General features: G+C 47.6%; 1 protein-coding gene across 1 annotated transcript; it reads left to right on the top strand.

The window, feature by feature from the left end:
- The first annotated feature begins 6,588 nt into the window (after positions 1 to 6,588).
- Positions 6,589 to 8,537, top strand: LOC144714797 (protein VASCULATURE COMPLEXITY AND CONNECTIVITY-like). The gene is made up of 3 exons (XM_078589583.1): positions 6,589 to 6,749; positions 6,936 to 7,138; positions 7,983 to 8,537. Exons 1-3 carry the CDS (start codon positions 6,654 to 6,656, stop codon positions 8,323 to 8,325), a joined length of 642 nt encoding a protein of 213 aa, XP_078445709.1. The 5' UTR covers positions 6,589 to 6,653; the 3' UTR covers positions 8,326 to 8,537.
- The last annotated feature ends 4,976 nt before the right edge of the window (positions 8,538 to 13,513 follow it).

Below are 13,513 nucleotides of genomic sequence, written 5' to 3'. Positions count from 1 at the left end.
AGTGTTGACGAGTTGGCCGGAGGCTTGCTCATACGCTGTAAGGACACTCATAAATTCCTTGATGGATTTTTTAGATCCATTAAGGAACAGGATGGCATCATCAGCAAATAAGGAGTGAGAGATGATCGGGCAACCCCTCTTCGTAAAGTACGGTTGGATGAGGCCTTGGTTGATTGCCCGTGTGAGCGATCAGCAAAAGACCTCCTCCATCAATATAAAGAGGGTGGGTGAGATAGGGTCACCCTGCCTGAGTCCCCGCGTAGCCGTGAAAAAGCCGGTGGAATTTCCATCCATCAAGAGGGAGAAGTGATTCTCCCTAATGCAAGCATCGACCAGTGCGATGAACTCATCCGTGAATCCGAAGCGGCGCAACACTTCGAGGAGGAAGTTCCACTCAACTCGATCAAAGGCTTTCTCCATATCAAGCTTGATGATGACGTTAGAGCCCAGAATATGAATGTCTATCGACTGGGCTAGCTCGTGTACTAGTGTGATGCTGTCATGGATCTGTCGACCCTTGACAAAGCCACACTGTTCTGGCGAGATAAGTCTATCAAGGAAGCGTCCAAGTCAGTTTGTAATGATCTTTGATGCAACTTTATAGCATACATTATAAAGACTGATCGGACGAAAGTCACGTAAGGAAGTGGGGGTGTCCACTTTCGGAATAAGCGCCAAAAAAGTGGATTTCCAACTCTTTGCGAAGACTTTACGTTGGAATGCTTCCTTGATAGCTAGGACCAAGTCGGTGCTTACCACATCCCAGCACGCCGTATAGAATTCGGCAGTGAAGCCATCGGGTCCTGGGGCTTTGTTACGGCCCAAGGAGAACACTACCTCTTTGATCTCCGCGCGCGTCGGGGTAGCTAGCAAAAGTGCATTTTCCTGGTTGGTCACTAAGGGGGGGGATGGAGGTGAGAATATCCTCGCTCATAACAGTGGGCTGCGAGGAGAGGAGGGAGTGATAGTACTCCACGCCTACACCTGCTAGCTGGATAGGGTCCTGTCCATGCGTCTCGAGGAGGGTCGTATAGTTCGGGTGGGCTCTGTGATGGATCGAGGCGTGAAAGAAACATGTGTTCCTATCACCCTCTCGCAGCCATTGGATACGCGATTTTTGGAGATAAAAAATCTCCTATCGTCGCATAGCATCCTCCAGCTGCTCTCTAAGTCGTAGCTGTCGCTCCCCCATGTCATCTGTCCAACACTCCTGTAGGTGGCGGTCGACATCAACCAGTTTCCGTTTAAGCTCCTCTACCGGGGAATGGACGTCTCCTAAGACATGGCGGTTCCACCATTTGAGGTGGAACTTGAGGTTGCGTAGACGGTAACTAAAGTTTTCCATAGGTGACGTAGAAATGGAACCGTGCCAATGACTACGTACATATATATGGAAATCACTATGCTCCAACCACATGGTTTGGAAGCGGAATGGGGGGCGGCGGATCCGATGGCTCGAATCCGAGAGGAGGAGAATCGGTGTGTGGTCCGAGTAAAGTCTCGGAAGGAGCTCTACCGTGAGAGTGCACTGCATCAATGCGGAGCTATTCGTGAAACAACGGTCAAGCCGTTCGTAAATACGCGCATTCGCTTGGCGTTCATTGCACCAAGTCCACTTCTCCCCGGTGGTAGGCGGTTCCTCTAATGAAGTGATGTGAATAAAATCATTGAAGGCTTGCATAGAGCGTAGCCGAGGTGGGCGGCCCCCTTTGCGCTCGCTAATGTCCCGTATGCAGTTGAAATCTCCGGCTATAAACCAAGGGAGTTCAACTAGCTGCGAGTGAGAGTGAGTATGGTGGGCGAGTTCTTCCCAGAGGGCTTCCTGCTCAGTTTGTCTATGCGGAGCATACACAATGGTAAGTAGATAAGGCTTTGGGGAGCACAGCACGTCAAAGGTGACGTATTGTGTTCCTTCGGCCAAGAGTGCGATCAAATAATCTCACTTCCAAAGAAGCCAGAGTTTATTTGATGGATGGCAGTAAGCATGATCCATCCCAAGTTTCCTCGCGATGGTTGGGGACTGATCCGATGTAAGCATCGGCTCGAGTAGCCCCACGATGCCTAATCTATGCCTAGTAATAAGGGTAAGTAGATGGGTTTGGGTGAGAGGGTTACCTATCCCTCTATAGTTCCAAACAAGACTTGGAATCATAAGTCTATCGGCTCGCGTGACGCACCCGAGATCGGGTGTAGTACGTGCGGCGTGAAGGTGGGGGTGATGCATGTGAACGGCGTCTCGAGCCAGGAGGGGTATCCACATCCGAGTCCTCGGAGAGGGAGATATCATCCTCCGCACCGGTGGAATCCCGACCGCTAGTACTGCTAGCACTGTCCTCCGAGCTAGTGAAAGGGGCTTGACAGTTTGTCAAGCGTTCCACTTGTTCAGAAGGAATATGCAATGGGTGGAGGGCGAGTGTGGGGGCGGGGGAAGGACGTGAAGGGTGTGGAGGGGTGAGGGAGGGGGCGGGAGTGGGTGCGGATGGTGAGGGGGCGGGAGCGGGTGCGGGGGCGGTGGTGGGGATGGCGGGAGCGGGTGCGGGAGGGGGGGGGAGCGGGTGCGGGAGCGGTGGTGGGGATGGGTGCGGGGGGTGATGTAGGGGGGGTGGGGATGGATGCGGGAGCAAGGTGGGAAGAAGAAGAGGGGTTGTGTGTGGGAGTATAGGATGGACGTGGTGACGGGGAGGATAGCGAGGCGATAGGTGTGGCAGAAGAAGGCGTGGGGAGCGGGGCAGGTGATCGAGGAGGGGTGGTAGATCGGGTGGGGGAAGAGGTGATGCTAGCCTGGGGGGCATCGGGGACCATCAGTAGGGCGAAAGAGTTCGAGGTACGCATGTCCTCGCTGACCTCCTTACCCTTGCGGGAGGAGGGAACTCTAGTGCGTGGTGGGGATTTGGGGCGCTTCTCAGCACCCTTCCTCGCCCACTAGGAAGTAGCGGGGGCAGGCTTAGCCACTGGGGGCTTGGTAGGCCCGCTGGGTCGTGGGGGCGGAGGTGGTGCAATGGTGGGCTGCACCGATGTAACCACAGGTCGGGAACTGAGGGGCGGTTTCGCACGTCGCCCTTGGGTGTCGGAGATAGTGGCTGCAATGTAATCATCGTAAGCCAAGGGCGGGAGATATTCCTCCTCCGTGGGGGTATTCTGCGTCGCCTTTTGGTGACATGTATGGAGGGTATGTCCTAGGATAGTGTAGTGTGTGCAAAACCTCGGGAGGTTTTCGTACACCACAGTCTGACGGATCAGCTCATCTCCATTCCGGATGAGTATCATGCGGTGGAGAGGGGCGAGTAGGTCTATCTCTACACATACTCGTGCATAGCCAGGACGGCTAAAAAGTTGGACATCTTTGTCCGCTCGTATGAAAGTGCCGACCATACTAGCTAGAGATTCTAATGCCGCGGGTGTAAACAAATGTGGTCGCAGGCCAGGAAAGCCTATCCACACCGGGACGGAATGGGGAGAAACATCACGTGAGTTCCCTGACTGCTCAGCCACCCAGCGAAAGGTATGCATCGTGGAGTCCTTGATCGTCCATGTCATACGGCTCCAGGCCTGTCGAAAGTCATCCTCCAGCTCGAAGCGAATGAGTACACTCCGGTGACTCCGTGCTCCAATGACCACCGATCCAAGGAAGTTGCCGGGTGCTGCGTATACTCTCGTGATGTCATCGATGAGCGGCCGCTTCGTCGCGAACCGCCCTATCAGCGTGTAGGCAAACGGCGCTGCCATACGTGTTACCTCCTCCTTGGAGAAGGTAACCAAACGAACACCCTCTGTGTCAATATAACCCCTAGGGGGGATCTAGTTATCATAAAGAGGGGGAAGAGTAGGCTTTGGGAGTGAAGTAGTGGGTGGTGTACGTGTGACGCCCGCCACCCTCGCTGCCCAAGTCATAGTCGGGAGTGATTCTATGCCATTAGTAGTGGCCTTGGGGCTCGTTGACCGGGGGAGGGGGGGCATGGTCTCTCGTATCCAGACGATGTGAAGGTGTGAAGGATGCGGTACTATGGTTGACCAAATCACCATGTTGGTCAACGCCGTCCGTAGTATCAACACGATCGTCCCGCCTCGAGTTAGCCGGTTGGTCAACGCTAACCGGCTGGTCAATGGTGATCATTTTTGCACCGTTGACCGTTTGGTCAACGTTGACCATTTGGTCGACGTTGACCGTTTGATTGACGTTGACCATTGGGTCGACGTTGACCGTCTGGCCGACGTTGACTGTGTGGTCGATGTTGACCGTTTGGGCTCCATTGACCGTTTGGTTGACGTTCGCCGTTCGGTCAACGTTGAACATTTGGGCGACATTGTCCATTTTGTCAAAGCTGACCGTGTGGTCAACGTTGACCGTGTGGTCAACGTTGATCGTTTGGTCAACGTTGACCGTGTGGTCGGCATGGACCGCATGGTCAGCGGTGGACCGGTTGACTCGGTTCGCATTGACCGAGTCAACCAGTTCAGTTCGGTCAATGCTGACTGAGTAAACTCAATCAGGCTTGACCGAGTCGACCGGGTCGACTCGGTCCAGCTTGGCCAGTGCAACCGGGTCGACCGGGTCACTCATGACCGGGTCGACTCTTTGATGAGTCGCTGAGTCGACCGGGTCGACTCAGTCGTTTGCGACCCGGTCGACTCGGCCTTTACTGGCTAGGCCGTTGCATGCTGAGTCAGCCAAGCCTACAGAGTCGACTGGGATTGATTCAGGTGATGTGGCGACGTCACTGGGGGAGCTGTGTGTACCCGATGACGTGGCTGCATCGCAGCCGTCGCTCGGGTGGCCTTTCGATGGATCGGACGGCAGGGAGATGTGAGAACGGTCAAAAAAATCAGGCGAGGGTGGCGTGGAATGGGCTTTTAATGCGGCCTCTGACTCTGACACCGTGGAACGGTCAAAGAAGGTGGGCACTGGCGGTAATTTTACCGCCAACGATCCAATTTTTTGACCATTTGTGGTGTCCATCATGGGTCCACCATCTGGACCGTCCTCGGTGTGACACCTGTCGTCACCGACGGTCCGGATGAGCGGACAAGTTTCATCCGCCGTAATAATGGCGGATGCGGGGGCAAAAACGGAACTTTTTTGGGTTTTTTTTAGAATTTGTTTTTTTTTTGTTTTTCGTTTTTTTGTGATCGTGAGATCCATCCAGGCTGTCACCACCGACGGCCTGGATGGATCCACATCTGATAATATCTAGGCCGCCAACATCTGACGTGTTAAGCACGTCAGATGGGCGGCTTGGCTGGTCCCTCTGGTTGCCTGACGTGTCAAACACGTCAGGCTTCCCTCGAGGATCCTCTGCTGACTCAGCGGCCCGCATGGGATTGCGGGCCGCGTGCCTTCGTTTTTGTTGTTTTTTCGGCGAACGCTCAATAAAACGAATATTTTACATGAGAAAAATAAAATAAATGTAAAATAAAATGTACCTTGCTATTCTTCGTCTCGAGACGAACAATTCAAGCGCAGATTTCACCCAATTTCGTGTAGTATATCGTTCCAATTTCAAAAAATAAAATTCGAAAATAAAAACTTACCTTCGAACTTAAAATCTCTCTAGAACGAGCTATACTGATCTGTTTCATGCGATTTTTCTATTGATTACAATAGATTTCACCCTTCCAAATCCAATGAGACCAAAATCAGCTCAATCCGAGACCGGACGCAAAAGTTATGAGCAAATCGCCGATTTCGGAGAAGAGAGAAGTTATATGAGCTTGTCACACGAACGTTCCTCTCTCGATGTCTCTATCTCTATATTTCTTACTCTGTAATTTTTCTTTCTCTTGATGTCTCTTCTCCTCTCTCTCGTCCACTCTTTCTTTCTATTCCTTTAACATTTCTCCCTCCCTCTCTCTATATTTGTCTCTCTCTTCGTATGTTTTTCTCTTAATATCTCTCTATCTTGATATTTCTCTCCTTTTGGACTCTCTTTCTTCGTAAGTTCCTTACTCACTCTTACTCTGTCTCGACAATGGCAGAACCTATCCACTAACTAACAATAATAAACACAATATAAATAAAGACTCATTAGTTGCGGGTCTGTTTCTATTGATATATTCCAGTCAAAAGGTCATAATGGAGACGTTTCCGGCAAGCATCCTCAGTGGTCATAATTTGATGCATCTTCCCAAGTGGAGGAGTTGACCATCTTGTGGCGTTTACACAATTCATTCTCTATCTCTACTTCTCTCTCTTCCTTTCTCTAACGCCATCTACCTCTGCATCTCCTCTCTCTCCTTACCAGTCGTTCTTTGGATATTTATTCTTTTCTATCTCCCTCTTATCCGTCTTTCGCTCCTCCCCTATCTCTCCCTATCTGACTTTATCCACCCGTCTCCTCATTTGGCAAGTTTCCTTTGACAGTCAAGTGTTCCCCTCCATCCTCTATCTCTACCTTTATCTATCATCATCTCCCTCTATTTCTATCTCTCTGTCCTATATATTGATTCCCCTTCCAATCTATCTATCTCTCCTAATTTTATAGTCCCCTGATTCTCTCGCTCAGCATCAGGTTTTGAGGCCGTCGTCTTCTGGGTTATTTCGTCGGAAGGCCTACCGCGTTGAGGAAAACGCGGAAACAAAGCACTTTTATACTCCAACGCGCATTGAACTTCCACATTCCCAATTCTCATCAATAGCGAGAGAAACCGAAGCGCGGATGGACAAGAACACCACTGTGATCACGGCCGTCGCCATCCTTCTAGGAGTACTCTCCGCAATTTTAGGGTTCGCGGGGGAGGCGAAGAGGATCCAGGTAAGAGAGATAGAGATAGATCTTCGTTTGGATTCTTGGGAGAGAAGGGCTTTCTTTGATTTCTTCTGATCACTACGCGACGACGTTTTTGAACAGCCTAACGCTGAAGGGATTTAGTTTGAATTGTTGAGAGAGAAGGGATTTATTTAGTTTCTTCATATCACTAAGTGATGACATTTTGAACAGATTAAGGATGTTGTTTTGACGGAGGATGGTGTCTGCGATTATCCGGCCACTCCGGCGGTGGGGCTGTGCGTGGCCGCCGTTGTCCTTCTCGTTATCGCTCAAGTCCTCCTCCACATCTTCGGGGGCTGTTCTTGCGTCAATACCGCCCCTCCCTCCCCTGGCAAGAGCTGGACCGCCGTCAGGCTCGTCCACATTTTCACTTGGTACGCCCCTCCTAACTAGTGGATAAATGGTAGATCACAAGGAGGGGAGAGAGAGAGAGAGAGAGAGAGAGAGAGAGAGAGAGAGAGAGAGAGAGAGAGAGAGAGAGAGAGAGACCGAAAGAGAGAGCGCGAGCGAGAGAGAGAGAGACAGCGAGAGAGAGAGACCGAAAGAGAGAGCGCGAGCGAGAGAGAGAGAGAGAGAGAGAGACAGGTCGGGAAAAAGAGAGAGAGAGCGAGAGAGAGAGAAAGATCGGGAAAAAGAGAGAGATATGAAAGAGAGATTGATAGGTAGAAAGAGAGGGAGATAGATGAAATAGTGGGAGAGGTCGAGAGAGATGAAAAATAGATAAATTGATAGTTTGAAAGCTAGAGATGAAAACCCAAGAGAGGTACCGAGAGTGAGATACAAATAAAGAGGGGTAGCTAGAAAGCAGAGAGGTAGAGCGAGAGAGATACAGAGAGAGATAGAAATAGATAGGTAGTGAGAGAGATATTGAGAGAGAGAGAGGAAAGATCGAGAGTTAAAATAATTATGCGACAAATTATAGTATTCAACTCTTTGATGTATCTTCAAGTAGTAAGTCATAGGTTTTACTATAGTATTCAACTCTTTGATGTATCTTCAATTAGTTATGGTGAGGCTAAGTACCGCTGCATTATGTCTCTATTTTAGGATTAACTCCGAGTCATTCATGCTTTCGCTATTCCATTCGTTTACTGCGATTTAGATGTTCATATCTTATGGGATCCTACTTTGGACCGTGTATTTCGTCGTGACCTGTCCATATATTTTCGTTATTTTTTAGAATAAAACCTATGACTTACTTTAGTCAATTTTCCGCAGGATTGCCTTTGCAGCCTCGGTGTACTTGCTCATCTCGGCGGCAGTGGCGAACATGCAGAGGGATCGTCTGAGCACTGGGTTCTTATCTCTGAGATTTTGCAACTACGTGAGGCCAGGATTTGCAGCGGGAGGCGCCATCCTTGCATTGATCAGTGTTTTGTTAGGGGTCGCCCGTTACCACATGTCACTACGCTTGCTACAAGCGCCGGGGGCTGGTAGTGGACTGCCAGGGCAAGGAATAGCAATGGCACAGCCCCAGTTTTCCTTCCAGCCCCCTCAACCCTACCCCCCAAACCCGGCTTTTGTCCATGAAGACACCTATGCGAGGCGCCATATCCCCTAATCTCTATCTCTATCTGTGTCTGTGTACCTTTCCCCATCTCCTCCTCTCTCTCTCTCTCTCTCTCTCTCTCTCTCCCAAAAAATATGTTTCTACATCTATTTCTGTATATCTCCATCTGTGTCTCTCTCCTTATCTGACTTAATAGCTTTCTCACAGTCCCCCCTCATTTTAATCAGTAAAATCAATGATGTTTCCTAACATCATTTGTTGCTTGATTGATATCGTAGTGTATGTGCATTAGATGCATGCATCACGCGTTATACGAACTTCTCTTTGGTTCTTCACAGTTAATTTTATTTTTATTTGCACTTGTTGTTGATCATCTCATTTGTTATATATTTTTCTTCTTCCTTTCTCTTCATTCATATTAGTCCAGTTATTATTCCATTTTTTTGTGATTTCGGAAGGAGATATTCAATAATTTTAGTACTTGTTATCTACAATGACACAACATTATGCGGTACTCATGAACTAACCTTATGTTTATGAATATGCATTCAAATTTTGACTCGCAATACTGCACCGATTCATTTATGGTTACTTTTGTTAAAAAGGGATTAAATTATAGTTCTAGGTAACTTAAAAGGTTGATTCCCTGGATTCAAGCACGGCCATACACGCAAGATGCCATAATATTTTCACTGAATCATTAAAAGTTTTAAAATTCTAATTTTATCAAACATTACGTGCAATGAATAGCTTTGTGGTATTGGAAGAACAAAGCCTCCATTACAACATCAGTCATAATGAAACTTTAATTGTCTATTCCTCATTCTTTAATGAATATTGCAGTTTTTAAAATATTCTGATGGAGGACCATCCAGTCAAGCCCGTCCAGACTCGTCACCAGCCACTTTGTGGGGCCCAAGCCGATGTAAAGAACCCAAATTTCCGCTACCAGGTTTGAGAAACCACGCTGAGTCATTCATGACGACCCATTCCTCGTGCTCAGGCCCCGTCATAGCATCATTTTACTATTTTATTGCCGTCTTGTGACTGTAGGGAGGTCCCTTGCTGCATGTGTACGGGCCTCCCTCGTATGTGTTTGTTTGTGTGGTGTGGTGTTCTACTTGCACCTTTAGGTGACCCCTAGGCTTCCTCTTAAAAGGGGCCCATTAGCCACCCCATAACTGCTTAGGCACGAAGCACAGTGAAGCAGGCACGAAGCAGGCACGAAGCAGAGTGAAAGTTAGTGTGTTGTGTTTTCCAAAAGTTCTCTAGTCGATTCCTTCTAGAACAGGCATCGTTCCATTTGGGTTCGATTGAAGGATCTTGTTTGTGATTTCTCAATGGCCTAGAGCCCCACCACCTTGTCGATTTCTCTTGTCCATAGTTGACTGGCAAACATCCGGCGATCAGAGTGCTGTTTGCGGCGGTTTAATTCATCTGATCCAGAAATCTATGCCTCGTGAATGTCATTGTTGCTTTGTGAGATTCATCATCGTGTCCCTAACGATCATTTGCGTCGACTAGATATTTTGACTTTAGATAGAAACTCTCGCCTGAGTGTTGCCATCAGGAATCATTATCCAGGTGGTTGATAGGACGACTGAGAACTTTGGGAATCCAGATCTGTCATCAACCGAGCCCATCCAACACCATAACCAGCCTAGGGGCGTCATCTCCTTTCGACATTGACGTGCTGCACATCGTCCACCCTGAAGCACCGTCGATTCTGCAACCAGGCCACCTCGCATTGTTGAGGTTCTTCATGTCATCATCGTTTAAATCATGGTCATCTTCTACATCCGGGATAATTCTCTACAATTGCTTCCCCTCCACGAACTGCCATTGCATGCCGAATCGATCTCAGTGAAGAAAGTTTGTTCCTCGGCATATTTGGACCAGCCCTTCCCAAATGTGCTCGACTCTTCAGAGGTCGACCCTGCTATCGACCGTCCTCGAGTCTCAGGCCATTGATAACGTTCTTTCGCCTAAGTGTAACGTGCGGCTTATTTCGAGCGCCCTGGTCGTGCCTGTAAGAACGCGAGGTACCTCTGTACCGGGATCGAGTCTTGAATGAGATTCGAAGTAGAGAGAATGAGAGAGGAGAAGGAGAGAGATGGAAGAAGAGTAGGCAACGCAAGAGACGGAATTAGATCGTGTATTTTCCCCAAATTAAACACCGTCTGTTGGTTGTATTTATATGATATTATAACTAATAGTTCTAATGGCCGTTGTAACAGAATATCTTAACGGCTATATTCTGTTTCGCCTTAGCCGTTGGATTGATCCTAGCCGTTATAACTCAATATAACGGCTAGCTTTAGTTTAATCCTATCCGCTAGATTAACCTACCTATGTTTAATCCTAGCGCTATATTTTCCTATATTGAATCCTAGCAGCTATCCCATATCGGGTATTATATAGCTCCGGTTTTTACTACGCTACTCTTATTTAGGCCTATGTCGCTGACGTGTCGTTGACCGTCGTCGGGTCATCCTGAGGTTCGTCGCTGTCGCCGAGTTTCTCAACTCCTCTTTCACCCCCCCGCAAGCTCAAGGGCGGAGCGTCGACGACGTTGAGCTTGTTCCTCAGGCGAGTGAACACAAGCTTGGTGAGCGGCTTGGTGAGGACGTCAGCCAGTTGTCCGCTGCTGTCAACGAACTGGATACTGATGTTCTTGTTTGCCACCTGCTCATGAACGAAATGGAAGTCGACCTCTATATGCTTCATCCTGGCATGAAAAACTGGGTTAGCTGCAAGATACGTGGCCCCTAGATTATCACACCATAGCGTGGGCGGTCCGAGTGGAGTGAGCGACAACTCTCGGAGGAGAGACTGGATCCACAAGAGCTCTGCGGCACAGTTGGCGAGTGCCTTGTATTCCGCCTCTGTGCTGGACCTGGCCACCGTCGGTTGTTTCTTTGAGCACCAGGAGACCAAGTTATGTCCAATGTAGACCAGGAATGCACTCGTTGACTGTCGGTCTGCACGATCCCCCGCCCAATCTGCATCACTAAAGGCATTAAGCGTAAAGTCAGAGTTCTTACGATAGTTTAACCCAAACAGAATGCTCCCTTTGAGATATCTCAGGAGATGCTTGAGGGCTTGCCAGTCTGCATTAGTAGGAGCATGCATTTTCTGGCACGCTTTGTTCACTGAGAAGGCAATATCAGGTCGTGTGATTGTGAGATATTGTAGTGATCCCACGATCTGTCGATACAAATTATGATCAGTGAATGGCGCTTCATCTTGATTTGTTGAGGAGACAGCACATGGAGTGTTGGTAGGCTTGCAATGCTGCATGTTAGCTCGTTGAAGAATAGATGTAATATACTTAGATTGTGACAAAAGGTAACCAGTTTGGTGTTTAATAAATTCAATTCTAAGAAGTAATGGGCTGCCCCAAGATCCTTAATAGCAAAATTCAAATGTAAACACTCCACTAGTTTTGAAATTTCACGTTTATTGGGACATATAATTAAGATATCATCTACATATATCAGAATAAAAATAGGGTCATTCTGTAATTTGAAAAATAAGGAGGAATCTGTCTTGGATCCTAGAAATCCAATGTCGTATAGAAAGGTAGTGAGCTTGGTAAACCACGCTCTCGGAGATTGCTTTACACCGTAAATCAAATTATTCAGAAGACAAACGTGGTCCAGTTTTGAATTGTCTTTAAATCCTGTAGGTTGTTCCATATAGATTGTTTCCTGTGAGTCCCCATGTAAGAATGCGTTTGAAACATCCAGTTGATGAATGTTCCAACATTTACTGATTGCTAGAGATAAGAGAATTCAGATAGTTGTGTGCTTGATGACAGGGCTGAAAGTTTCTGTGAAGTCAAACCCCTCTTGCTGATTGAAGCCTTTTGCCACTAATCTAGCTTTGTATTTATCGACAGCTCCATTTGGTTTGTATTTAAGCTTGTATACCCATTTACAGCCAATGACATGAAGATTAGAGGTTCTAGGAACTAATGTCCAGGTGTTATTGGACATCAGTGCTCGATATTCATTATACATTGCTTCCATGGCAAACGATGTAGGTTCAGCAGTTGTGGTTAGAGTAGATACCAAGCATTGTGGTAATGGGTGTTTGATAGAGCAAGTGTTAAGATTCGGATCTTCAAACCTCTGCTGTTTGTAGAGCTTATGAAAAGGTTTAATCTTTAATATTTCGCGTGACTCAGGAGTGTAATCCAATGTGGGAATCACATCTGGATATTTTTCTAAAAGTGATTTTGATCTGCCAAAAACGGTCACAGGGGTTTTAAACAATTGATCTATGGGTGAATGTGCTAAGTCTGGCACGTCTACAGAGGTATGAGAAGAATCATCATTGGATGATTCTTCTGTAACTGCCTCTGTTGCCGCATTAAGGGCCCCTGTGGCATTCGTGGGCAAGTACTCAGCGGGTTCATCACCCAATGTGGTTGAAATAGAACAATCATTGGGATGACCAATATAAATTTGATCGTTCTGTTTCGAGCACTGGTTGGATCTTAGTTCACTGGGGCATGAACCCAAGATACCAGGATTCTGATTAGATGGCAAGCTAGAGAAAGGAAAGTTACCTTCGTAGAAAATGACATGTCTGGATATGAATATTTTCCCAGTGCTTAAGGAGAGGCACCTGTAGCCAATGTGCATAGAGCTGTATCCCACGAAAGCACATTTTTCTGACCTGAAATCAAGTTTGTTATTAGTGTATGGACGTAAATATGGGTAACATAGACACCCAAAGGTTCTTAGGATTGAGTAGTTCGGTTTGGTGTTGAACAGTACTTCGTATGGCGACTTATTCTGAAGAATGGGAGTAGTGAGTCGATTGATCAGGTAGGCCGAGGTGGTTACTGCTTCATCCCAGTATCGTTGTGGCATATGTGCAGTTTTTAGAAGAGAGAGTGTAGTTTCTATGAGATGCCTATGCTTCCTCTCGGCAGTTCCGTTTTTTTCTGGCGTATGAGGACAGGAGACCCTGTGTACAATTCCTTTGTTTCTGAGGTATGAGTGGAGTCCTCTGTATTCTCCACCCCAGTCAGATTGGAGGTACTTGATTCTGCCATGAAATTGTGTCTCTACTCGTTTTTGGAATTCTTCAAACACTTGGAGAAGATCATTCTTCTTCTTCAAGGGATACAGCCATGTGTATTTGCTAAAGTCATCAACAAATACAACATAGTATAGATATCCTGAGTTTGAAGTGATGGGAGCTGGTCCCCAAAGATCAGAATGAATGA

This window comes from Wolffia australiana, chromosome 18 (genome assembly GCF_029677425.1).
Source record: "Wolffia australiana isolate 7733 chromosome 18, ASM2967742v1".
NCBI lineage: Eukaryota > Viridiplantae > Streptophyta > Magnoliopsida > Alismatales > Araceae > Wolffia > Wolffia australiana.
This window is presented reverse-complemented; position numbering and strand designations above follow the sequence as displayed.

Bases quoted from the DNA above. Each gene is read 5' to 3' on its own strand.
- LOC144714797 (XM_078589583.1), top strand. From the start codon at position 6,654: ATGGACAAGAACACCACTGTGATCACGGCCGTCGCCATCCTTCTAGGA. The intron at 6,750-6,935 runs GTAAGAGAGATA...CATTTTGAACAG, and splicing joins GGGAGGCGAAGAGGATCCAG to ATTAAGGATGTTGTTTTGAC. The intron at 7,139-7,982 runs GTACGCCCCTCC...AATTTTCCGCAG, and splicing joins CTCGTCCACATTTTCACTTG to GATTGCCTTTGCAGCCTCGG.